Source organism: Pseudophryne corroboree, chromosome 6 (genome assembly GCF_028390025.1).
Source record: "Pseudophryne corroboree isolate aPseCor3 chromosome 6, aPseCor3.hap2, whole genome shotgun sequence".
Lineage (NCBI taxonomy): Eukaryota > Metazoa > Chordata > Amphibia > Anura > Myobatrachidae > Pseudophryne > Pseudophryne corroboree.
In genome coordinates this window covers 596,295,058-596,323,012 of record NC_086449.1, presented here as the reverse complement: position 1 = coordinate 596,323,012, position 27,955 = coordinate 596,295,058, and the positions used below count along the sequence as shown (strand labels likewise).

General features: G+C 44.0%; 1 protein-coding gene across 1 annotated transcript in view; it reads left to right on the top strand.

The window, feature by feature from the left end:
* LOC134935488 (uncharacterized) overlaps positions 1-24,452 on the top strand; it is a 109,802-nt gene extending 85,350 nt beyond the window's left edge. The window contains exons 8-10 of the mRNA XM_063930532.1: positions 11,596-11,661; positions 13,102-13,303; positions 24,285-24,452. Coding sequence (XP_063786602.1) covers positions 11,596-11,661; positions 13,102-13,303; positions 24,285-24,301 — 285 coding nt within the window. The 3' untranslated portion in view covers positions 24,302-24,452. The remainder of the gene's footprint in view (positions 1-11,595; positions 11,662-13,101; positions 13,304-24,284) is intronic.
* Positions 24,453-27,955: the final 3,503 nt, after the last annotated feature.

Here is a 27,955-nt window from a genome sequence, read left to right as displayed (position 1 = left end):
GCCCTTCCAAAAAACACTCCCCAAACAGCACATGACGCAAAGAAAAAAAGAGGCGCAATGAGGTAGCTGTGTGAGTAAGATAAGCGACCCTAGTGGCCGACACAAACACCTGGCCCATCTAGGAGTGGCACTGCAGTGTCACGCAGGATGGCCCTTCCAAAAAACACTCCCCAAACAGCACATGACGCAAAGAAGAAAAAAAGAGGCGCAATGAGGTAGCTGTGTGAGTAAGCTAAGCGACCCTAGTGACCGACACAAACACCTGGCCCATCTAGGAGTGGCACTGCAGTGTCACGCAGGATGGCCCTTCCAAAAAACACTCCCCAAACAGCACATGACGCAAATAAAAATGAAAGAAAAAAGAGGTGCAAGATGGAATTGTCCTTGGGCCCTCCCACCCACCCTTATGTTGTATAAACAGGACATGCACACTTTAACCAACCCATCATTTCAGTGACAGGGTCTGCCACATGACTGTGACTGAAATGACGGGTTGGTTTGGACCCCCACCAAAAAAGAAGCAATTAATCTCTCCTTGCACAAACTGGCTCTACAGAGGCAAGATGTCCACCTCATCATCATCCTCCGATATATCACCGTGTACATCCCGCTCCTCACAGATTATCAATTCGTCCCCACTGGAATCCACCATCTCAGCTCCCTGTGTACTTTGTGGAGGCAATTGCTGCTGGTCAATGTCTCCACGGAGGAATTGATTATAATTCATTTTAATGAACATCATCTTCTCCACATTTTCTGGAAGTAACCTCGTACGCCGATTGCTGACAAGGTGAGCGGCGGCACTAAACACTCTTTCGGAGTACACACTTGTGGGAGGGCAACTTAGGTAGAATAAAGCCAGTTTGTGCAAGGGCCTCCAAATTGCCTCTTTTTCCTGCCAGTATAAGTACGGACTGTCTGACGTGCCTACTTGGATGCGGTCACTCATATAATCCTCCACCATTCTTTCAATGGGGAGAGAATCATATGCAGTGACAGTAGACGACATGTCCGTAATCGTTGTCAGGTCCTTCAGTCCGGACCAGATGTCAGCATCAGCAGTCGCTCCAGACTGCCCTGCATCACCGCCAGCGGGTGGGCTCGGAATTCTGAGCCTTTTCCTCGCACCCCCAGTTGCGGGAGAATGTGAAGGAGGAGATGCTGACAGGTCGCGTTCCGCTTGACTTGACAATTTTGTCACCAGCAGGTCTTTGAACCCCAGCAGACTTGTGTCTGCCGGAAAGAGAGATCCAAGGTAGGTTTTAAATCTAGGATCGAGCACGGTGGCCAAAATGTAGTGCTCTGATTTCAACAGATTGACCACCCGTGAATCCTTGTTAAGCGAATTAAGGGCTCCATCCACAAGTCCCACATGCCTAGCGGAATCGCTCCCTTTTAGCTCCTCCTTCAATGCCTCCAGCTTCTTCTGCAAAAGCCTGATGAGGGGAATGACCTGACTCAGGCTGGCAGTGTCTGAACTGACTTCACGTGTGGCAAGTTCAAAAGGTTGCAGAACCTTGCACAACGTTGAAATCATTCTCCACTGCGCTTGAGACAGGTACATTCCACCTCCTATATCATGCTCAATTGTATAGGCTTGAATGGCCTTTTGCTGCTCCTCCAACCTCTGAAGCATATATAGGGTTGAATTCCACCTCGTTACCACTTCTTGCTTCAGATGATGGCAGGGCAGGTTCAGGCGTTTTTGGTGGTGCTCCAGTCTTCTGTACGTGGTGCCTGTACGCCGAAAGTGTCCCGCAATTCTTCTGGCCACCGACAGCATCTCTTGCACGCCCCTGTCGTTTTTTAAAAAATTCTGCACCACCAAATTCAAGGTATGTGCAAAACATGGGACGTGCTGGAATTTGCCCATATTTAATGCACACACAATATTGCTGGCGTTGTCCGATGCCACAAATCCACAGGAGAGTCCAATTGGGGTAAGCCATTCCGCGATGATCTTCCTCAGTTGCCGTAAGAGGTTTTCAGCTGTGTGCGTATTCTGGAAACCGGTGATACAAAGCGTAGCCTGCCTAGGAAAGAGTTGGCGTTTGCGAGATGCTGCTACTGGTGCCGCCGCTGCTGTTCTTGCGGCGGGAGTCCATACATCTACCCAGTGGGCTGTCACAGTCATATAGTCCTGACCCTGCCCTGCTCCACTTGTCCACATGTCCGTGGTTAAGTGGACATTGGGTACAACTGCATTTTTTACGACACTGGTGAGTCTTTTTCTGACGTCCGTGTACATTCTCGGTATCGCCTGCCTAGAGAAGTGGAACCTAGATGGTATTTGGTAACGGGGGCACACTATCTCAAGAAATTGTCTAGTTCCCTGAGATCTAACGGCGGATACCGGACGCACGTCTAATACCAACATAGTTGTCAAGGCCTCAGTTATCCGCTTTGCAACAGGATGACTGCTGTGATATTTCATCTTCCTCGCAAAGGACTGTTGGACAGTCAATTGCTTGGTGGAAGTAGTAAAAGTGGGCTTACGACTTCCCCTCTGGGATGACCATCGACTCCCAGCAGCAACAACAGCAGCGCCAGCAGCAGTAGGCGTTACACGCAAGGATGCATCGGAGGAATCCCAGGCAGGAGAGGACTCGTCAGAATTGCCAGTGACATGGCCTGCAGGACTATTGGCATTCCTGGGGAAGGAGGAAATTGACACTGAGGGAGTTGGTGGGGTGGTTTGCGTGAGCTTGGTTACAAGAGGAAGGGATTTACTGGTCAGTGGACTGCTTCCGCTGTCGCCCAAAGTTTTTGAACTTGTCACTGACTTATTATGAATGCGCTGCAGGTGACGTATAAGGGAGGATGTTCCGAGGTGGTTAACGTCCTTACCCCTACTTATTACAGCTTGACAAAGGCAACACACGGCTTGACAAATGTTGTCCGCATTTCTGGTGAAATACTTCCACACCGAAGAGCTGATTTTTTTGGTATTTTCACCAGGCATGTCAACGGCCCTATTCCTCTCACGTACAACAGGTGTCTCCCCGGGTGCCTGACTTAAACAAACCACCTCACCATCAGAATCCTCCTTGTCAATTTCCTCCCCAGCGCCAGCAACACCCATATCCTCCTCATCCTGGTGTACTTCAACACTGACATCTTCAATCTGACTATCAGGAACTGGACTGCGGGTGCTCCTTCCAGCACTTGCAGGGGGCGTGCAAATGGTGGAAGGCGCATGCTCTTCACGTCCAGTGTTGGGAAGGTCAGGCATCGCAACCGACACAATTGGACTCTCCTTGTGGATTTGGGATTTCGAAGAACGCACAGTTCTTTGCGGTGCTTTTGCCAGCTTGAGTCTTTTCATTTTTCTAGCGAGAGGCTGAGTGCTTCCATCCTCATGTGAAGCTGAACCACTAGCCATGAACATAGGCCAGGGCCTCAGCCGTTCCTTGCCACTCCGTGTAGTAAATGGCATATTGGCAAGTTTACGCTTCTCCTCCGACAATTTTATTTTAGATTTTGGAGTCCTTTTTTTACTGATATTTGGTGTTTTGGATTTTACATGCTCTGTACTATGACATTGGGCATCGGCCTTGGCAGACAACGTTGCTGGCATTTCATCGTCTCGGCCATGACTAGTGGCAGCAGCTTCAGCACGAGGTGGAAGTGGATCTTGATCTTTCCCTAATTTTGGAACCTCAACATTTTTGTTCTCCATATTTTAATAGGCACAACTAAAAGGCACCTCAGGTAAACAATGGAGATGGATGGATACTAGTATACTTATGGATGGACCAGCGACTGCCGACACAGAGGTAGCTACAGCCGTGGACTACCGTACTGTGTCTGCTGCTAATATAGACTGGATGATAATGAGATGAAATTTATATATATATATATATAATATCACTAGTACTGCAGCCGGACAGGTATATATATTTATTATGTAATGACTCAGGGACGTGCAGTCAGGGGAGGCAGTGCCTCCCCTGTCATTACTGAGTGAAACAATACAAGGAAGATACTTATGACACATATACTGTGTCATAAGTATCTTTGTTATATTTTTGTATTCATTTTTAGACATTTAAATCGTTTTGGAGGCACTGATAACAGTGCCTCCCGTTGTCAATGGGAATGGGGATAATGCGGGAGGCGGGGCCAAGCACTGGGCTCTAAAAGCCCATTGATAAAGTACATGAAAGCGGCACTAGAATAAGTGCCTCGTTGAGAGGGGCACATGTGATTGGACAACGGATCCAGGGCTGGATCCGCTAGTCCAATCACACAGGCGCTGCGGTATGAGCGCTCACCTCCCGTCGCTGTAAGCTCCCGTCCCGTCGCTATAAGCTCCGAGTCCTCGGTGATGTGATGCAGGCGCTTCCGCCCCCCCTCCCGTGTCACATTCTCCCTGCGCCGGACCGAGGCCGTGATGTGATGCGGGCGCTTCCGCCCCCCCTCCCGTGTCACACTCTCCCTGCACCGGACTGAGTGATGCCTCCTATGTCACATTCTCCCTGCGCCGGACCGAGGCCGTGATGTGATGCGGGAGCTTCCGCGCCCCCCTCCCCCCGTCCTGTGGCACGCTCTCCCTGCGCCGGACCGATGCCTAAGTGAAGGAGCAGCTGGAGGCCGTGATGTCCCCCCCTCCTGTGGCACACTCTCCCTGCGCCGGGCAGATGCTAAAGAAAAGGAACAGCTGGAGGCCGGCTGCACCTTCATCCAGGTCAGTGTCAGTCTCCCCCCTCTCCCCCCCCTCTGTATTTCTGTTGTTCTGATTCTCTCTCTATTTTTCTGTTTCCCTCTCTGTTGGTCTCTTAAGGTGGGTACACACTGGCCGATATATCGCGGGTCCGTCGGCCAGTGTGTACGGGCGATATTTCTGTGAACTCCGTTGTTCACAGACATATCGCGTCAGCCCTGGAACACAGCTGACGGCCAATAAATCTACCGATATATTGGCGCGTCGTTGTGTGTGTACGGGCGACCAGCCGGCTGCCCGTACACATGCTGCGGCAGCCGGCGGTGATTGACAGCCGAACTGGGCGGGCGTGTGTACACGTCCGCCCAGTTCATGACGTCAGTCCCCGCCGTATCGGGCAGTGTGTATGCACAGCACACTGCCCGATCCGTCCATAGATATATCTGACGATCAATTGATCGGCAGATATATCTATCAGTGTGTACCCACCTTATCACCTGCTTAATCTTTCTCTCAGTGTCACTCGGTGTGTGTTTTCTCTCTCTATATTTTTTTTCTCTCTCTCTTCCCTACAGGTACCCCTATTGGATTCAAGTGGACGTGATTCTCGGCGTAGTATGTAGGTAAGTAATCTCTCTCTCTCTCTCTCTCTCTCTCTCTCTTTCTCTCTCTCATTTTTACAGGTACCCCTAATTGGATTCTACTGGACAAGTGGACGTGATTCTCGGCGTGGGATGTAGGTAAGTAATCTCTCTCATTTTTACAGGTACCGCTAAGTGGATTCTACTGGACAAGTGGACGTGATTCTCGGCGTTGGATGTAGGTAAGTATGTGTGAGTGTGTAAGTGTGTTTTAATAAAGTTTTACTTTCACGGTGTGTGTGTTGTGTTTTTATTTGGGTATTTTTGTTGTTGTAGAACTACAGGTACCAGCGGGCCCGTTATTTTCCCGCATGCTGGTACTTGTGGTTCTCCAAGTATCAGCAAGCGGGGGAGGCTTGCTGGGCCTTGTAGTTCCACAACAAAAAACAATATCTTTTTTTAAACACTTATGGCTATCAGCCCGGCACCCACCGCCCAGGGGTGCTGGGGACAGCCCCGGGCTTCACCCCTGGCCCTTGGGTGCCTGGAGGGGGGGACCCCTTGATTTAAGGGGTCCCACTCCTCCAGGGAACCCCGGCCAGAGGTGACTAGTTGGGGGGGTAATGCCACGGCCGCAGGGTCCAATATAAAAGTGTTCCCCGGCTGTGACATTATCTCCCTGGCTAGTGGAGCCCGGTGCTGGTTTAAAAATACGGGGGACCCCTACATCTTTTGTCCCCCATATTTTTGGAACCAGGACCGGACTAAGGGCCTGGTGCTGGTTGTCTAAATACGGGGAACCCCTGTCCAATTTTCTTCCCAGTATTTAAACAACCAGGACCGGCTCAAAGAGCCCGAGGCTGGTTATACTTAGGAGGGGGGACCCCACGCATTTCTTTTTTTTTAATTTTAACACATTCACAGCCTTTTCCACAGATTCGCATGCACGGATCTCACTGATCCATGCATGACTATCACAACACGCCAGCAAAAAGCAGGTCTATTTGAAAGCTCCATTTTTTTTATGAATTCCATGCTTCCCTGGCAGTGTTTGGCTATTGTCGGCAGTGATTGAGAATACAAATCCTTAGTAAATTACCGAGTACTATTAAATAACAGCCGTGTTTGATCGATGGGTCTATTGATTCGTATTTGTGTGGTCGGCAGTGTATCTCAAGTCAATACGAATAGCCCCAATACTGCCGAGATTTGTGTTTATTAAATTCCTGAGATCACACTTAGAAAAAAAAAGCCAACTCGAATGAAATCGGGACCTTAGTAAATATACCCCAGTGAGTTCAGTCTGGCCAGAGGGGAGCGGGGCCACGATCCCCCGCTTCTCCCCTCTTCTCTCACTCTCTCTCTCTTCCGTCCCCGGATTCCTGTTCAGGCTGCTTTTGTCACCGTCGAGCCCCGCAGTGCTAGGCCCAGGCAGGTCCATGTAAGTAAATACCAATATAATTATCATTCACTGTCTGATCCCCTTACCCTTTACTTCTCTCTTTTACACTCTCACCCGCTGCTACTGCTGTTACCTTTTTCCTGGCATCTCCCTGTCACCCACTACAGCCACCGTTTCTCCGGCGTCACCCACTGCTGCCACGCTCTCCCTGGCATCACCCTCCCCGTCATCTTCTCCTTGGCATCACCCACTGCTGTCACCCTCTCCCTGGTGACTCTCTCCCTGGCATAACGCTTTTCCTGTCACCCTCTCCCTGGCGTCACCCACTCCCTGTCACCCACTGTTGTCACCCTCTCTCTGGCGTCACCCTCTCCCTGTCACCCACTGCTGGTTATTTTGTTGTCCAGGACTTCCATAAACTTAATAGTGCCGCATCCACGGTGCTGTTAAGTTAATGGAAGCCCTGAATAACAAAATTGCATTCATGTCCTCCTTCCACTCCCTTCCCAGTCCCAAACACTAATTTTTATTTATTTTTCTATAAAAATTTACAATATATCACAAGTAAAATGAGCAGGCAGGCAGCGGGCAGTGGCGGCATCGGACTGAGATGCAAATTAGTGGCAGAGGGCTGGGTCAGTTGATGGTGGGCGAGTTTGTAGGCCATTGATGGTGGCAGTGGGCATCGGCTCAGGGGCAGTAGCGGGCAGTGGCTCGGCGGCAGTAGGGGTCATCGGCAGGATTCGGTGGACATTATGGCTGCAGTGCCTCACCAGCCACTGACCTCACCGCACGCCACTGTAATGACTGCTGACGGACCTGCTGGACACTGTCAGCTCAGCAGCACCGCAGACTGCTACAGTAAGCTACTATAGTAGTATGTATCAAGAAGAAAGAAAGAAAAAAAAACACGGGTAGGTGGTATACAATTATGGATGGACCAGCGACTGCCGACACAGAGGTAGCTACAGCCGTGGACTACCGTACTGTGTCTGCTGCTAATATAGACTGGATGATAATGAGATGAAATTAATATATATATATAATATCACTAGTACTGCAGCCGGACAGGTATATATATTTATTATGTAATGACTGATGACGGACCTGCTGGACACTGTCAGCTCAGCAGCACCGCAGACTGCTACAGTAAGCTACTATAGTAGTATGTATCAAGAAGAAAGAAAAAAAAAACACGGGTAGGTGGTATACAATTATGGATGGACCAGCGACTGCCGACACAGAGGTAGCTACAGCCGTGGACTACCGTACTGTGTCTGCTGCTAATATAGACTGGATGATAATGAGATGAAATTAATATATATATATAATATCACTAGTACTGCAGCCGGACAGGTATATATATTTATTATGTAATGACTGATGACGGACCTGCTGGACACTGTCAGCTCAGCAGCACCACAGACTGCTACAGTAAGCTACTATAGTAGTATGTATCAAGAAGAAAGAAAAAAAAAAAACACGGGTAGGTGGTATACAATTATGGATGGACCAGCGACTGCCGACACAGAGGTAGCTACAGCCGTGGACTACCGTACTGTGTCTGCTGCTAATATAGACTGGATGATAATGAGATGAAATTAATATATATATATATAATATCACTAGTACTGCAGCCGGACAGGTATATATATTTATTATGTAATGACTGTTGACGGACCTGCTGGACACTGTCAGCTCAGCAGCACTGCAGACTGCTACAGTAAGCTACTATAGTAGTATGTATCAAGAAGAAAGAAAAAAAAAAACACGGGTAGGTGGTATACAATTATGGATGGACCAGCGACTGCCGACACAGAGGTAGCTACAGCCGTGGACTACCGTACTGTGTCTGCTGCTAATATAGACTGGATGATAATGAGATGAAATTAATATATATATATATATATATATATATATATATATATATAATATCACTAGTACTGCAGCCGGACAGGTATATATATTTATTATGTAATGACTGATGACGGACCTGCTGGACACTGTCAGCTCAGCAGCACCGCAGACTGCTACAGTAAGCTACTATAGTAGTATGTATCAAGAAGAAAGAAAAAAGAAAAAAACACGGGTAGGTGGTATACAATTATGGATGGACCAGCGACTGCTGACACAGAGGTAGCTACAGCCGTGGACTACCGTACTGTGTCTGCTGCTAATATAGACTGGATGATAATGAGATGAAATTAATATATATATATATATATATATATATATAATATCACTAGTACTGCAGCCGGACAGGTATATATATTTATTATGTAATGACTGATGACGGAACTGCTGGACACTGTCAGCTCAGCAGCACCGCAGACTGCTACAGTAAGCTACTATAGTAGTATGTATCAAGAAGAAAGAAAGAAAAAAAAAACACGGGTAGGTGGTATACAATTATGGATGGACCAGCGACTGCCGACACAGAGGTAGCTACAGCCGTGGACTACCGTACTGTGTCTGCTGCTAATATAGACTGCATGATAATGAGATGAAATTAATATATATATATATATAATATCACTAGTACTGCAGCCGGACAGGTATATATATTTATTATGTAATGACTGATGACGGACCTGCTGGACACTGTCAGCTCAGCAGCACCGCAGACTGCTACAGTAAGCTACTATAGTAGTATGTATCAAGAAGAAAGAAAAAAAAAAACACGGGTAGGTTGTATACAATTATGGATGGACCAGCGACTGCCGACACAGAGGTAGCTACAGCCGTGGACTACCGTACTGTGTCTGCTGCTAATATAGACTGGATGATAATGAGATGAAATTAATATATATATATATAATATCACTAGTACTGCAGCCGGACAGGTATATATATTAATTATGTAATGACTGATGACGGACCTGCTGGACACTGTCAGCTCAGCAGCACCGCAGACTGCTACAGTAAGCTACTATAGTAGTATGTATCAAGAAGAAAGAAAAAAAAAAAACACGGGTAGGTGGTATACAATTATGGATGGACCAGCGACTGCCGACACAGAGGTAGCTACAGCCGTGGACTACCGTACTGTGTCTGCTGCTAATATAGACTGGATGATAATGAGATGAAATTAATATATATATATATATAATATCACTAGTACTGCAGCCGGACAGGTATATATATTTATTATGTAATGACTGATGACGGACCTGCTGGACACTGTCAGCTCAGCAGCACCGCAGACTGCTACAGTAAGCTACTATAGTAGTATGTATCAAGAAGAAAGAAAAAAAAAAAACACGGGTAGGTGGTATACAATTATATATATATTATATACAATTATATATATATATATATATATATATATATTCAACTGGTGGTGATTAATTAAACTGGTTGTCAGGTCACTGGTCACACTATCAGCAACTTGCAAGTAGTACTCCTAAGCAGACAATCACAATATATATACTGGTGGTCAGTGTGGTCACAGTGGCAGTGTGGCACTCTGGCAGCAAAAGTGTGCACTGTACGTTAAAATATGTACTCATGCTCTCAGACTCTAACTGCTCCCCACTGTCTCCCCCACAAGTCAGATATACAGTCACACTATCACTTCAGCAAGTAGTAGTACTCCTCCAAATGCTCCCCAAAATTACTAAAGTAAATACTGTGTCTCTCTCTACTCTAGTCTCACTCTCTTCTCTATAAACGGAGAGGACGCCAGCCACGTCCTCTCCCTATCAATCTCAATGCATGTGTGAAAATGGCGGCGACGCGCGGCTCCTTATATAGAATCCGAGTCTCGCGATAGAATCCGAGCCTCGCGAGAATCCGACAGCGGGATGATGACGTTCGGGCGCGCTCGGGTTAACCGAGCAAGGCGGGAAGATCCGAGTCGCTCGGACCCGTGTAAAAAAGCATGAAGTTCGGGCGGGTTCGGATTCCGATGAACCGAACCCGCTCATCTCTAGTATTAATCAAAGTTTATGTACATTGAACCATCCCAAATCAAAGCTTTCACTGTTTCAGTCACGCCCATAATAATCTGTATTTTGGATAGTTAGATAAGTGAGACTCAACCAGTATAAATAAGGTGCATAGATACAGTATGCTTAATCCTTACATACATTATGTGCAAGGCCCTATCTTCTCCATCATAGCATCTTAAGGAGTCTTCCATGTTAGGGCAGACATCATTTAAATACAGCACAATAATCACTAAGAATATAATATTGGACTCAGGGCCAGATTAAGGGTCACGAGGGCCTGGAACTGAAAATGTTCAAGGTCCTACTGTGAGATGTAGAGGAGCTGTGATAAGTGTGTGTGTGTGTGTGTGTGTGTGTGAGTGTGTGTGTTTGGGGCCAGTGCCACACGGGTGTGTACACCTCCTACACTATCAGCTCCACTGTTTCCCTAAGTACACAAAATATATAAAAATTGCATATATTTCTGAGAAAATTAGAAAAACAATTGTAATACTTGTGAGTTATGGCTGACTGTTTGGCCAACTGTGTGTCTAGTGATCATCATGCTGCTATGATGATGGGCCTATTTTTATGTGGAGGCCTGGAGCTGGAGCTCCATCCGCACCATTGTTAATCTGGCCATGATTGGATTCATAGTAAAAGGGAGTAACACACACTTCTCTACACTCTGAAATACAGGAACTTATAATATACTGTAGGGTATTCAAGCCAATTCAGTATTCCAGGGTACTCTGACACAGACTTTGTGGTGTATACTACTGTACCTATATTACTAGTTCCTCAGTGCACCAACATAGCAACTACTCCTTATTTTCTTTGTTTGATAATTACATTACTGCTTGATACAGTTATAGATAATAAAATTTTACACTGTGTTCTATGTGGTTGTTTTTTTTTTTGTTTTTTTTCGGGGAAATAAAAGTACCAAATGATATTATATTATCTATTGTCAATATGTATTTACATTAACTACTCTTTGTGTTTTTATTTCACTTACAGGATATGGTGTTCGCACTTAATGGTGAAGTTTTTGACAATGTACTTACATCTGTCAACCAAGATCTGGTAATAAAAAAAAAGCTTTAAAATGGAATTACAATTATATATATTTTTTTATTCACTCTGTATGCAGAATGAGTGAATGTAACCAATTGCTTATAATGTCGCACATCATTATGTACTTTTCCCCAAACCTTTTCTACAGTGTAGTATTGTTAGTAAGGGTGGAAAAAGAGACTTTCTTGTAACCACTTACAGTTCTACAGGAGACCACCAAATCATTTGATGATGGTGGGTAGTATGAGTCCAGTCAGAGCACAGAACAAGCTGCCTCACTGCACTGTATGCATCACTGCTACACGCTTTTCCTAACACGTGTGTGATGTGAGGCTTCACATACTGAGTACTTTGCCCATTTCCCGATTGTCTGAGTATTCAACCACTCAGACATTGTTTGCCCCTTTGTCACTAGATCTGAATGTACTATAGAGAAGGTTTCACAAACTTTCTGGTGTTTCTTATTGGAATATGTCAATTGCATGTCAGTAGCTGCTGCATCCGGTCACAGAAAGCCACAGAAAGTCAGTGGATGCGCCCAGTTGTCACCATATTCTCTCTGATCTGTGTGTGAGTAGTGGAGGTACCTAGAGAACCCTGACTGCCACTATTCCAATTTACTCTGCGTTAGAGGAAATATTTTATTTTTTTGCCTCTTTCAACTATTGAGAACATATAGGAGAACATATGGGAGCATACTACAGACAAATCACAAATACAGGAAAAATTTAAATTGTTAGATAATCAGAACATCTTGAACCATTTAACAGATGAGACAGAACATGTGAGGAAAAGGGAAAGAGGCAGCTGAAAAAAATAAGCAAAACTGCAAAAATGTACAATACCTAAACTCACTGGCCCAAAACAGAAATTGATGTGGTCAGATAAGTAATAACGGGCATGTGAGAAAGCGGGAATCTAAGATACTGTAGCTACCATTAAATCATATACAAATTTGGTCTATTAAACACGCAAAAGAAAGAATACATCCAGGTCAGTGACATTAATGAACAGAGTAAGGTTAATCATGTATTATTGGGTCTAGTAACATTTGCAGCCATTGGCCAGTGTTGTACAATGTGCCCCATTTAGATTTCCATGTTAATTAGCTGCTTTTATCTTGTACTAGTGGGATCCTTGTACTTATACTGTAGGTGGATGAGGGACACTGATGTGCAAGTGTAGTACAGTAAGAGTTGCTGTAACCAAGATCTTTTATGATTTATCTCATTTAAAAATACTGTACGTTGTGAATATTTTGGAGATGATTTCAGGCATATTTACTTCCAGCACAATTAAAATGCAAGAGTTCAGGTTGCACAAATCTTAAGATGTGGTACTTAAAATAAAAATGTGGATGCAAAAGTTTGTATAAATATACTATCTTTCAGTAAGAAATTGTAATATATTAATCTTCAACACACATTTATTTTTTTATTTTTTTTAAAGGGAGTATTTCAGGATGACAGTCGCAACCGTACAATAACTTCACCTACTGAAATAATAGTAAAATACAAGAATAAGCCTGTGTATGCTGTACTGAACAGACTATTGACAGTGGTGGATGGTGCTGTTAACACTCTCACCGGGACTGTTGGTATTGTGCCTGACTTGGGGGGGAATACTGCAGAGAACCTTGTCGGGACTGTTGGTAAGTGGTAACCTCATGTCTGGCTTGGGGAATACAGCAGAGAATCTCGTCGTCGGTGTTGGTAACATTGTGTATGGCTTGGGGAATACTGCAGAGAACCTCGTTGGGGGTGTTGTTAATTCCTTGGGCAACACCGGTGGAAATACTGGTATCCTAAACGGCGTACTGTAGGATGTTAAGACGCACTACCTCTAAGTGTGTGAACACAGGTAAGAAAAACACCAGAAACTCATCAGCAAGTTTCTATTAGCAAAATAATCAGTCAGCCAGTATTAAGGGATTTTAGTTAGATGTTTTTTATATTTTGATGTTCTGATTGAATTTGACGAAAGTCATTGGGGCATAATGAGATTCTCATTATTAATTTTAGATTATACATATGTATGTATGTATATACAGGTTGAGTCTCCCTTATCCAAAATGCTTGGGACCAGAGGTATTTTGGATATCGGATTTTTCCGTATTTTGGAATAATTGCATACCATAATGAGATATCATGGCAATAAGACCTAAATCTAAGCACAGAATGCATTTATGTTACATATACACCTTATACACACAGCCTGAAGGTCATTTTAGCCAATATTTTTTTATAACTTTGTGCATTAAACAAAGTGTGTCTACATTCACACAATTCATTTATGTTTCATATACACCTTATATACAAAGTCTGAAGGTCATTTAATACAATATTTTTAATAACTGTGTGTATTAAACAAAGTTTGTGTACATTGAGCCATCAGAAAACAAAAGTTTCACTATCTCACTCTCGCTCAAAAAAGTCCGTATTTCGGAATATTCCGTATTTCGGATATTTGGATATGGGATACTCAACCTGTATATCTATATATCTATATATCATATTCTTGATAACGGCACTCCACATATCCCAACAGTAGCTTGCCCTGGTGCCCTGCTGCGTAATGATGATACCAGTATCTATAGAAACAATAAGGTGTCACTCACTAGCCCTTTTACAAATGAACAGTCACATCACATGCAGTACTTACAAGAACTTGCAAGTACTGAGTATAATGTGATTCTTCATTTGTAAAAGGTTCCTCGAGTGCCACCTTATTTATATATAACAGTACTGTGCAAATGTTTAAGGCAGAAAAAAATCTGCAAAGTAAGAATGCTTTCAAAAATAGAAGTGTTAATAGTTTATTTGTATCAATTAACAAAATGCGAAGTGAATGAACAGAAGAGAAATCTAAATCATACTTTCAAAACAGCATCAGTTATTCTAGGTACACTTGCACGCAGTTTTTAAAGGAACTCAGCAGGGAGGTTGTTCCAAAGATCTTGGAGAACTAATCACAGATATTATGTGGATGTACAGTGCATCCAGGAAGTAGTCACAGCGCTTCACTTTTTCCACATTTTGTTATGTTACAGCCTTATTAAAAATGGAATAAATACATTTTTTCCCTCGAAATTATACACACAATACCCCATAAAGACAACTTGAAAAAAGTTTTTTGGAAATTATGTACATGAGTATTTACAGCCTTTGCTCAATACTTTGTTGATGCACCTTTGGCAGCAGTTACAGCCTCAAGTCTTTTTGAATAGGATGCCACAGGCTTGGCATCCCTATCTTTGGGCAGTTTCACCCACTCCTCTTTGCAGCACCTCTCAAGCTCCATCAGGTTGGATGGGAAGCATCGGTGCACAGCCATTTTTAGATCTCTCCAGAGATGTTCAGTCGGATTCAAGTCTGGGGTCTGACTAGGCCACTCAAGGACATTCACAGAGTTTTCCTGAAGCCACTCCTTTAATATCTTGGCTGTGTGCTTAGGGTTGTTGTCCTGCTAAAAGATGAACCATAGCCCCAGTCTGAGGTCAAGAGCACTCTGGAGCAGGTTTTCATCCAGGATGTCACTGTACATTGCTGCATTCATCTTTCCCTCTATCCTAATTAATCTCCCAGTTCCTGCCACTGAAAAACATCCCCACAACATGATGCTGCCACTACCATGCTTCACTGTAGGGATGGTATTGGCCTGGTGATGAACGGTGCCTGGATTCCTCCAAACATGACGCCTGGCATTCACGTCAAAGAGTTCAATCTTTGTCTCATCAGACCAGAGATTTTTGTTTCTCATGGTCTGAGAGTCCTTCAGATTCATTTTGGCAAACTCAAGGTGGGCAGCCATATGCTTTATACTAAGGAGTGGCTTCCATCTGGCCATTCTATCATACAAGCCTGATTGGTGGATTTCTGCAGAGATAGTTGTCCTTCTGGAAGGTTCTCCTCTCTCCACAGAGTAATGCTGTAGCTCTGACAGAGTGACCATTGGGTTTCACCTCCCTGACTAGGGTCATTCTCCCCCGATTGCTCAGTTTAGACAGCCAGCCAGCTCTAGGAAGATTCCTGGTGGTTGCGCACTTCTTTCATTTACGGATAATGGAGGCCACTGTGCTCATTGGGACCTTCACAGCAGCAGATATTTTTCTTTCTGTACCCTTCCCCAGATTTGTGCCTCGAGACAATCTTGTCTTGGAGGTCTACAGACAATTCCTTTTACTTCATGCTAGGTTTGTGCTCAGACATGCACTGTCAAGTGTGGGACCTTATATAGACTAGAGATGAGTGGGTTCGGTTCGTCGAGATCCGAACCCCCCCAAACTTCACGTGTTTTTCACGGGTCCGAGGCAGCCTCGGATCTTCCCGTCTTGCTCGGTTAACCCGTACGAGGCCGAACGTCATCATCCCGCTGTCGGATTCTCGCGAGATTCGTATTCCATATAAAGAGCCGCGCGTCGCCGCCATTTTCACTCGTGCATTGGAGATTGAACGGAGAGGACTTGGCTACGTTCTCTGCCTGAAAAGCTCCATATCTGTGCTCAGTGTGCTGCAAATATCTGTGCTCAGTGTGCTGCAAATATCTACTTTCTCTGCCTGAAAAGCTCCATATCTGTGCTCAGTGTGCTGCAAATATCTGTGCTCAGTGTGCTGCAAATATCTGTTCTCAGTGTGCTGCAAATATCTACGTTCTCTGCCTGAAAAGCTCCATATCTGTGCTCAGTGTGCTGCAAATATCTACGTTCTCTGCCTGAAAAGCTCCATATCTGTGCTCAGTGTGCTGCAAATATCTACGTTCTCTGCCTGAAAAGCTCCATATCTGTGCTCAGTGTGCTGCAAATATCTGTGCTCAGTGTGCTGCATTGTGGGGACCACCAGTATATAATTATAGTAGTACAGTACAGTAGGCCATTGCTGTATCTTGCAGCTTCATGTCAGACTCTGTCCTAGACAGTATCCTGACCATCAGTGCTCAATATCTGCTGCATTGTTTTGTGACCAGTATATACTATATATATTATATATAGTAGTACAGTGCAGCATTTTGATGACCACCAGTATAGTAGTACAGTACAGTAGACCATTGCTGTATCTTGCAGCTCCGTGTCACTTCAAGTATCCATATCTGTGCTGCATTGTTTGTGAGCAGTATAGTAGTACAGTGCAGGATTTTGGAAACCAACAGTATATAGTTGTACAGTGCAATAGTCCATTGCTGTATCTTGCAGCTCCGTGTCACTTCAAGTATCCATATCTGTGCTGCATTGTTTGTGAGCAGTATAATAGTACAGTGCAGCATTTTGGGGACCACCAGTATATATATAGTAGTACAGTACAGTAGGCCAATGCTGTATCTTTCAGCTCCGTGTCACTTCAAGTATTCATATCTGTGCTGCATTGTTTGTGAGCAGTATATTAGTACAGTGCAGCATTTTGGGGACCACCAGTATATATATATAGTAGTACAGTACAGTAGGCCATTCCTGTATCTTTCAGCTCCGTGTCACTTCAAGTATCCATATCTGTGCTGCATTGTTTGTGAGCAGTATAGTAGTACAGTGCAGCATTTTGGTGACCACCAGTATATATAGTAGTACAGTACAGTAGGCCATTGCTGTATCTTGCAGCTCCGTGTCACTTCACGTATCCATATCTGTGCTGCATTGTTTTGAGCAGTATATAGTAATACAGTGCAGCATTTTGGTGACCACCAGTATATATAGTAGTACAGTACAGTAGGCCATTGCTGTATCTTGCTGCTCTGTGTCACTTCTAGTATCATGATCAGTGCTTAATATCTGTGCTCAGTGTCAGTGCTGCATTGGGGTGACCAGTATACTACAGTACAATATCCAGTGCTGTTCTCGCTGCTCAGTGTCAGTTCTCCATGGTATCATCAGTGCTCAGTAAAATCAGTGTTCAGTAAAATCATTGGGGGTAATTCCAAGTTGATCGCAGCAGGAATTCTGTTAGCAATTGGGCAAAACCATGTGCACTGCAGGGGAGGCAGATATAACATGTGCAGAAAGAGTTAGATTTGGGTGTGGTGAGTTCAATCTGCAATCTAATTTGCAGTGTAAAAATAAAGCAGCCAGTATTTACCCTGCACAGAAATAAAATAACCCACCCAAATCTAACTCTCTCTGCACATGTTATATCTGCCCCCCTGCAGTGCCCATGGTTTTGCCCAACTGCTAAAAATTTCCTGCTGCGATCAACTTGGAATTACCCCCATTGCTCAGTAAAATCAGTGCTCAGTATAATCAGTGATCAGTATAATCAGTGCTCAGTATAATCAGTGATCAGTATAATCAGTTCTCAGTATAATCAGTGCGCTGTTAGACGTGCGCCCGTTTTCCGCCATTAGTGCATTGGGATTTAGACAATTGATGAAGTTATTGTGTCCCCGGTACAAAATCCCATCTAGTTTCCACTTCACTAGGCAGGCGATAGCGAGATTTTACCAATTAATATCAGTGATTTATAATGAATTATTAATTACAGTGATCTTTCCAAATGATTCCAGTGATTTTGTCATTTTCTGCAAGTGATTTGGACCAATAATACCATTGATTACAATGAATAATTCCAGTGATTTTGGCATTTTCTTCCAGTGATTTGGACCAATAATACCATTGATTACAATGAATAATTCCAGTGATTTTGGCATTTTCTTCCAGTGATTTGGATCAATAATACAGTACCACTGGTTAGAACGAATAATTCCTGTGATTTTGTCATTTTTTTCCAGTGATTTGGACCAATAATACCATTGATTAGAATGAATAATTCCTGTGATATTGAGGTGTTTGTGTCGCTTAGCTTATCCGTCCAGCGACCACAGTGCACCTCTTTTTTCTTTGCATCATATGCTGTTTGGGGCCAATTTTTTTAAGTGCCATCCTGTCTGCCACTGCAGTGCCAGGTGTTTGTGCCGCCCTCTTGGGTCGCTTAGCTTAGTCATCCAGCGACCTCGGTGCAAATTTTAGGACTAAAAATAATATTGTGAGGTGTTCAGTGTTCAGAATAGACTGGAAATGAGTGAAAATTATGGTTATTGAGGTTAATAATACTATAGGATCAACATTACCCCCAAATTCTATGATTTAAGCTTTTTTTGAGGGTTTTTTGAAAAAAAAAACACCCAAATCCAAAACACACACGAATCCGACAAAAAAAATTCAGGGAGGTTTTGCCAAAACACGTCCGAATCCAAAACACGGCCGCGGAACTGAATCCAAAACCAAAACACAAAACCCGAAAAATTTCCGGTGCACATCTCTAATATAGACAGGCGAGTGCATTTCCAAATCATGCCCAATCAACTGAATTTACCATAGGTGGACCCCAATTAAGGTATAGGAACATCTCAAGGATGAACAGTGGAAACAGGATGCACCTGAGCACAATTTTGAGCTTCATGGCAAAGGCTGTGAATACTTATGTACATGTGATTTCTTAGTTTTTTATTTTTAATAAATTTGCAAAAATCTAAAAAAAACTAAAACTTTTTTCATGTTGTCATTATGGGGTATTGTCTGTAGAATTTTGAGGGGAAAAAATAATTTATTCCATTTTCAAATAAAGCTGTAACATACTGTGGAAAAAGTGAAGCGCTGTGATTACTTTCCAGATGCACTGTAATCTTTTACAGACTCGACTATGTTGAGAACAGGGCTTTGTGGGGGGCATCTCATCACTTCCCAGACTCCTTGTTCATCTTTACGCTAAAGATAGTTCTTAATGACATTGACTGTATGTTTCCGGTCACTGTCCTGCTGCACAATCAATTTGGAGCCAATCAGATTCCTCCCTGATGGTATTGTGTGAGGGATAAGTACCTGCCTGTATTTCTAGGCATTGAAGCACAAAGAAGCAGGTAACGTTGCGGACTTTAGATGCAGTGCATGTGAAAGACATATTATTCTTACTTCCCTTCAAAATCGGAAGATGTCCAGAAATGTTATCAGCTCAGAACTGGCAGAAAACAGTGGAACCCAGGTACACTCATCTACTGTTTGGAGAAATCTGGCTAGAAGTAGTCTTCATGGAAGGATTGCAGCCAAAAAGCTATACTTTTGATGTGGAAACAAGGCCAAATGACTCAACTATGCATGAAGTGATAGAAACTGGGGTGCAGAAAAATGGCAGCAGGTGCTCAGGACTGGTGAGTCAAATTGTGAAACATTTGGCTGTAAGAGGAGGCAGTTTGTTCACCGAAGGGCTTTAGAGCAGTACAATAATGAGTGTCCGCAGGCAACAGTGAAGCATGTTGGAGGTTCCTTGCAAGTTTGAGGCTGCATTTCAGCAAATGGAGTTGGGGATTTGGTCAAGATTAATGTCCATGCTGAAAAATACAGGCAAGTACTTATCCATCATGCAATATCAACAGGGACGTGTTTGCTTGGCTCCAAATTTATTCTTCAGCAGGACAATGACCCAAAATATACAGCCAATGTCACTAAGTTCAGAATAAAGAACAAGGAGTCCTAGAAGTGATGATAAGGCCCCCATAGAGTCCTGATCTCAACATCATCGAGTCTGTCTGGGATTATATGAAAAAATAGAAGGATTTGAGAAAATCCACAGAAGATCTGAGGTTAGTTCTGCAAGATGTTTGGAAAAACTACCTTGTCGAGTTCCTTCAAAAACTGCGTGAAAGTGTACTTAAAATAATTTATGCTGTTTTGAAGGAAAAGGGTGCTCACACCAAATATTGATTTGATTTAGATTTCTCTCCTGTTCATTCATTTTGCATTTTAATTGACAAAAATAAACTATTAAAACTTCTATTTTTAAAGCATTCTTATTTTGCAGCATTTTTCCACTCCTGCCCACTGGCGGATCTAGAGGAAGGTGATGAGGGTGATTGCCCCCCGTAACATGCAGGAACTGCCATGCCCACTTACTAATCTTGTTTCAGCTCCGGGCAGTCTCTCAGTCCACCGCTGCTGTGGATGGGTGTAGTATGGTTTGCTGGTGGTCGGGGTCCTGTCGACCAGCATACTGGCGCCGGAATCCCGACCGCCGGCATACGTGCAGCTGAGCTAGGTCACCATGCTATCTATTCTTCCTTCAGGGGGGTCGTGGACCCTCAAGAGGGAGAAAAGATGTCGGTCGGGATTCCTGCGCCGGTATGGTGGTCGCCGGGAGCCCAGCCGCCGACAACCTGAAGACCACCCCTGTGTATAACTTGAGCCCAAGTGCCATGGACAAGCCATACCAAAAGGATTGCTATCCTGGCAGCCAGTAGAGTGCAGGGCAGCAGTGACAGGCACCAATGGCAGGGCAAGGGGGTTGGAGAAGAAAGGAGCAGTGACCACTTCCTAGGATGCTGCAGTGGGTGAGATGGGCTGCTGATACTGGCGCACCTCACAGAGGAAGGAGTTTCCGGTCTGCGGAATCAGTTGGAGGCCCAGCCCAATCCAAGCACCCATCTGCCCCCACAGTCCCCTGGTGAGATGAGTACAGCAGAGCAGCATTCATATAAAGCTCAAAGTGCTTAGTGGGCTGCTGGAGGTTGGGGAGGTGAGCACAAGAGACTTGGTGGAGACAGTCTTCAACCTGGTGAGACCTAGAAAGACATCCATGCCTCCTGCCATAATGTTGTGCTCACAAATATAACCCCCCCTAAAAAAAAAATGAATATGCATGCTAGTAGGAATGAGTTGTAATTGCTGCTTTGGGGCTCACAGATCTAACTAAATAACCCCATACACATTACATAGGGGAACAGATTGTGTGACCAATCCTGCAGTTACTTCTCTCTGCCCATAAGAGGGAAATGGGAAGAAAAAAAACATGCAGTGATACTATGTTATTTGGCCTTTAAGACTGATATGGTCAGACATAGGCTATTTTATATAAAGGAATCAAGAATGTCAAACTGAGGGATTAAGCAATAATTCTGTAGAAATTCTTACATTTCAAAGCAATCAGGTCAACAATTCTAAAAATGATTTACAAGTAAAAGTCTGTAAACACTCCATAGCAGCCAGGCTTTTATTTTATAGCAGCAATATATCCATATACTGCCCGATGCAGACAATACAGCGGATTGACAAGGAGAGAGTGACAGCCTGATAATCAGCACACCTCCATACACTGCACAACTATCGCTTATCTTACACATTTCATCTTCCTGCAGGTCACCTTACACTAGTTACTGCACCCTGCTGTTGCTGAGCCTCCCCCATCATGCACTATAGCAGCAGGTACATGTGCCTGGGCAGCTGCAATACCACATGCCTTTAACTTGCCGGGGTCAGTCTCTCTCTTCTCACAGACAGGATGATCACAGGGATGTGTGCACATAGTGTACTTATGCCTGGTGCTGCTGAGAGACATATACAGGATCCTGCCTTTATTGGGCTAGACTCCTGAGTTGCATGCATCTCTGCTCTGTGGCCGATCCACAATCTCTAGCAACTGCGTCTACATATGCCACGTTGATTAACCATGGGCAGTTTACAGTTATTTACACCCAGTGTCGGACTGGCATGTAGGGACCACCGGACAAATGGAGTGATAGGGGCCCATGTTTGGGGTGTGGCCAGTCTGCAGAGTGGGTGTGGTCTGCCACTTTATTGGTTTGACTAACCATTACAGAGTGCAGCGTTTTGGGCCCCTTCATAAATATATACAGTAAATTCAGCTGCGGCATGCATGATAATGTACAAGATTAATAACAGGTTAATAACAGCAATGCACTGTAGAAAATACATCATAGTCCAGTATAAGGTAACATATATATGACGTATAATTCTAGTGCACAGACTGGAACCTGATCCTTAGAGCAGGAGGTGGGGACCCAGGCAGTGGGCCCACCGGTGCTTTCCCCTGTACCCCTGTGGGCCAGTCCAAGCCTGTTTACACCTCAGCTGCATCTCCACTTGCAGCTTAAGCTAGGTACACATTATACAAGTTTTAGGCCAGTTTGCCAGTAATCGGGGTGATCAGCCTTTTTATTTTTGTGTGTAGGCATGAGTGTTTGACATAAACACCTATACAATAGTCCAAACAACTATTTAAGTCCTTCACATCAGTTCTTACCCAAATGGAGCTTGTAGTCTACAGTATGTTAACTATCACATTGACACCAGAGCTCAAAAGAGTTGGGACTGCAAATGGGAGAGACTGGTCAGCCAGGTGTATCTTTCTATCTGCTGTATGTAAATGTGCTATAGCTGCAGGAGGCGTCTTGTGTATATAGATATCTCCTCCATGCTGCTGTGATCCGCTGCTGCATCCAAGGGTGCAGCTCCAGATCACTGTGCAAAAACACTGGGCATCTGAGTAACCCTGAAGATATGCATCATGGCCGATGTATTCACTCTGTTGGAGCCAGGAAATCTGTGCCTCCCGACTCAGACCCTAGTCTAGCCATGTCTACAACAGGCCCTCCTGGTTTTACTACGGTCCCTGTCACCACCCCAGCTCAGCCTGCCAAATGGCCACAGTCTTATTATTATTATTATTATTATTATGACATTATTTATAAGGCGCCCCAAGTGTTTCATAACGCCGTACAAAAGACAGTACACGGAGACAAAACTTAGCATTACAGTAAATAAATAACAAAAATAGAGTACAGGTAACAAAGAGCACTACAATTCTCAAAATATAATACAGCTAAGATGTAAGTAGCGAGTGAGTGATCATCGTACTACTTGGGGTTGGCGGCCATAGATAGAGATGAGCCTTTACCAGCAGGAGAAAAAGCGGGTAAAGATGGTCGCTGAGTAGGAGAGAGCTGCGAGTCGAATGTGTCGAGAAGAGGGCTTTGACAACAAGAGGAAAGTGGGTCCTGCGCTGAAGAGATAACAATCTAGTGGGAACGGGCGACAGACAGATGACATGAGGTGCAAGCAAGCGGGAGGAAGCCTGATGGCAGTATGTAAGCAAAGCAGAGATGTTCAAGGCATGAGACGGGGGTGGAGGAGCAGCCTCAGGACTAGGTTATGCATCGGAAGGGAATGTTTGATGAATACAGTAGGTGGGTTTTTAGTGCCCGTTTGAAGCTTTGCAAGGTCGGGGAGAGTCTAATGGAGCAGGGGAATACGTTCCACTGAAGGGGTGCAGCACGGGCAAAATCTCGAACTCGAGCATGGGAAGCAGTGACCAAGGCAGAGGAGAGGCGACGGTCATTGGCCGACCGTAGTGGGTGGGAGGGAGTATGAAGGCAGAAGAGGTTGGACATGTAGGGAGCATGTATGCCAAGGATGCTTCAACTTGGAAACAATGCCAGTTACAACATAGGACCCTCTACATGTGCATTCCACCCGCTGATGGAGTAATCCACAAAGGATCATATTTGCATACTACTCTGAATTACATTGTTACTGATTTGAAGAAATCAGGCCAAATAAGTCTAGAGTGTTTACACATGAGTCTTTCCCAATTGGTCTGCATCTCCACATGGTAAGTTTTGGCAATGTTAGACTTGCATAGTGACACTATGATGCTGCCCAATATGGAGAGCAGAAACTGGGATGTCATCTTGCTACTCTGCATAATGTGAGGTCCTGTGTATAACCAAACTATCCCATAGTTTCCCCAATCTTCCATAGTGGGGTAACCATCAGTACAAAGGAACAAACTCCATCTGTACAATTATCTGTCTGTAATATTGCAAGATTCAGCAACTAATCAGTAGTTTTACATTTGTTGCAGGTTCTGCGCATCAGTGAAACCCAGTTGCCTGGCAGGAGCATGATCTAATCATACACATGAACCTGCATCTCTATCATATTAATCAGCAGACTGTCTTTTAATTATTTTATGTAGATAAATTAGTTCTTCTGATTTTTATGCTGTGATTTACTTCTTAATAAATTTCATTCTAAGCATAACTTTATGTGTTTATCAAATCATTGTTATACTACAAGTTTTAAAGAGAAAAATATGGGCATAATGCAAAAAATAAATTTTGTCACAGTTTCTTATTGTTCGTGCCACCAATCCCAGTTGTCAAATTATTCCCACCATTACTCTTCAGATGATATATGAAATGGGAGATGCATGTTGTTAAATCTGTGACTTATATTTCACTGATCCCTGGAACAATGCAGAAGAAGAGTTTAATCCTCGACGCCAGTGTTAAATCTGTGACTTATATTTCAATAAGAGTTTATTTATGTAACCAGGACACAGAGAGTGTTGCATGCTTCTTTACTGGAGAACTACAGGAAACCAAAGAACACAGAAAGAGATTCATATGCCAACTAATACAAACACAAAATTAGATCCGTTGTAACCTTCCACCAGAACAGATATACAGCAATGGGAACTATATACAACACACTCCTCCCAACTCAGATAAATGTAGACATGAAAAAGGTTAGCACTATGCAATGTATACGTTACCCCTGAAGGCTATAAATCGATCCTTTGAGGGGGGCCTTACGCACTCTATCTGGATAACGATGTTTAACTCCCAGAGTGACTGACTGCTTCACCGAAATCACACTAGAAGGTTCAGGATCAGTTGTTACTAAGGGAACCTCATGCTTAGGTGACTCCTAGCATGTTTGGGAACAGTCTCTGTATCTGACCCAGAGGGGTACATTTCCTCCACAGTGTCAGGGACAGTCTCTAGCAGTTCCAGAGGGGTATACATAAACCCCCACATCACTGGCTTGGCTATGTCCAACAGTCAGTTTGGCTCCCAGCTTCAATTATTTGATCTATGGCCTCATTCCGAGTTGTTCGCTCGCAAGCTGCTTTTAGCAGATTTACTCACGCTAAGCCGCCGCCTACTGGGAGTGAATCTTAGCTTCTTAAAATTGCGAACGAAAGATTCGCAATATTGCGATAAGACATCTCTGTGCAGTTTCTGAGTAGCTCGATACTTACTCTGCCAGTGCGATCATTTCAGTGCTTGTCGTTCCTGGTTTGACGTCACAAACACACCCAGCGTTCGCCCAGACACTCCTCCGTTTCTCCAGCCACTCCCGCGTTTTTCCCAGAAACGGTAGCGTTTTTTCGCACACACCCATAAAACGGCCTGTTTCCGCCCAGAAACACCCACTTCCTGTCAATCACATTACGATCAGCAGAACGATGAAAAAGCCGTGAGTAAAATACCTAACTGCATAGCAAATTTACTTGGCGCAGTCGCACTGCGGACATTGCGCATGCGCACTAAGCGGAAAATCGCTGCGATGCGAAAAAATTTACCGAGCAAACAACTCGGAATGACCACCTATGTGGCGACGCCACAATTCTCCTCCAACTCCAATCACGTACATCAGAGGGCCAGATTTGGAAGAAACTATTACCAGTTGCCATTTGTCTTCTCTGTTATCACGGACAAGCTCTTGACCTATGTGGAAGTACCAGTAGGGTTCTGATAAACAGATTGAAACTGTTATGTACCTTCTACCTCACATCAGGTTTTATCAAGTCTCACAGAGACCGCAAGTTCCATTGCATGAAGAGCACCGCAGGAGGCTGACCAGTAGTGGAGTGCTCAGTCCTACGATATATAAACAGGAAGTTGTCAATCTTGTGTTGCAAAGGTAGATGTTCATGGTGCATGGACTTGATAGCTTTTTTGAATGTTTGGACAAATCTCTCAGCCAAACCGTTAGTGACTGGATGGGGTGGAGCTGATGTAAAATGTTTACTTCCATTGTCTTGCATGAACTTTTTGAATTCCATGGATACAAACTGTGGGCCATTGTCGCTGCACACTTGCTCCGGTAGACCATTTCTGGTAAAGGTGGTTCGTAGCACAGCAATTGTTCTCTCAGAAGTAATGGATTTCATCTTTATTACCTCTGGCCATTTTGAATGAGCGTCCACTGCAATAAGAAACATACAATCCATGAATGGACTAGCAAAGTCAATATGTACCCGCTGCCATGGAGATGATGGCCATTCCCATGGGTGTAATGAGGCTAAAGGTGGTGAATTTTGAACTCTTTGACATCCTTCACATCCTTTTGTCAAAGTTTCGATTTGACCATTGATTCCTGGCCACCACACATAGCATAGCATAGATTCTTCATTTTTACTGTGCCTAGGTGACCCTCATGCAAATTTTCTAAAACTCTGTCTCGCAGTTTAGGTGGCATTACCACTTGGGACCCAAACAATAGAGTTCCTTGACAGACAGAAAGCTGATCTCTACTGCCCAAAAACCTGTAATATTGAGCATCACCATGTTGAGGCCAACCTTTGAGAGTTAAGTCCATTACTTTTGATAGTACCAGGTCTTTCCTTGTTTCCCGATTGATCATAGCATTGGTAATAGGTAGCTGTTCCATCAAAATATTGTGATATACTTCAAGGGGGTCTCCATCACTGTCCTCCTCACTTTGGGGCAAGGGAGAACACTATAGACCGTCAGCGTTGCCGTGTAGTTTTGTTCATTTAAACTCAATGTCGTATGTGTGAGGACCCAGGAATAATGACCAACGTTGAAGCCGAGCAGCAGTCATGGCTGGAACTCCCTTGTGGGGGTTAAAAATTGATACCAATGGTTGATGATCCGTAATTAATGTTAACCTTTGCCCATACAAAAATGTATGAAATTCCTTTACTCACTTAAGGCCTCTCAGTCAATTTGAGCATAATTCTTCTCTACCACTCTCAAAGACCGTGAAGCAAACGCTATTGGTATCTCACTACCATCTCTCAGTTGATGTGATAACACTGCTCCAATGCCGTACGGTGAGGCATCACATGCCAGCCTGATGGGTAGTTTTGTATATAAATGAGTAAGGACTTTATCAGATGTAGTCATTCTTTTTGTTTCTGAGAATGCTTTCTCACGGTCTTTTATCCACTTCCATTGCGCATTTTTCTGTAGTAGGGTATTTAGCGGGTGTAGTGTGTGGATAGGTCTGGTAAGAACTTGTGATAATAATTAACTAGGCCCAGGTAAAATCTCAGTTGTAACACAGACTGGGGCTGGGGTGCTTGTAGTACTGCCTCAATTTTATCATTTGATTTGTGCAGGCCTTCTCTATCGTCCCATGTCCACAATATGAAATGCTTTCTTGGAAAAATGCACATTTATCTTTATTTACTCTGAGTCCATATTCCTGTAGTCGGGTTAATACTCTTTAACAATTTTTTAAATAGTCCACATTATCTCTGCCTGTTACAATTATTTCATCCAGGTAACACTGCGTACCTGGTATTCCTTGTAGGACTTGATCCATTGCTCTCTGCCATAATGCTGGGGCAGAAGATAGTCCAAACACAAAACGGTTATATTGTAATAAACCTTTGTGATTATTGATGATTAAATATTTCTTAGATTCCTCCTCAATTTCCATTTGCAAGTACGTTTGTGCTAGGTCAATTTTGGAGTAGCGGTCGCCCCCTGAGAGAGC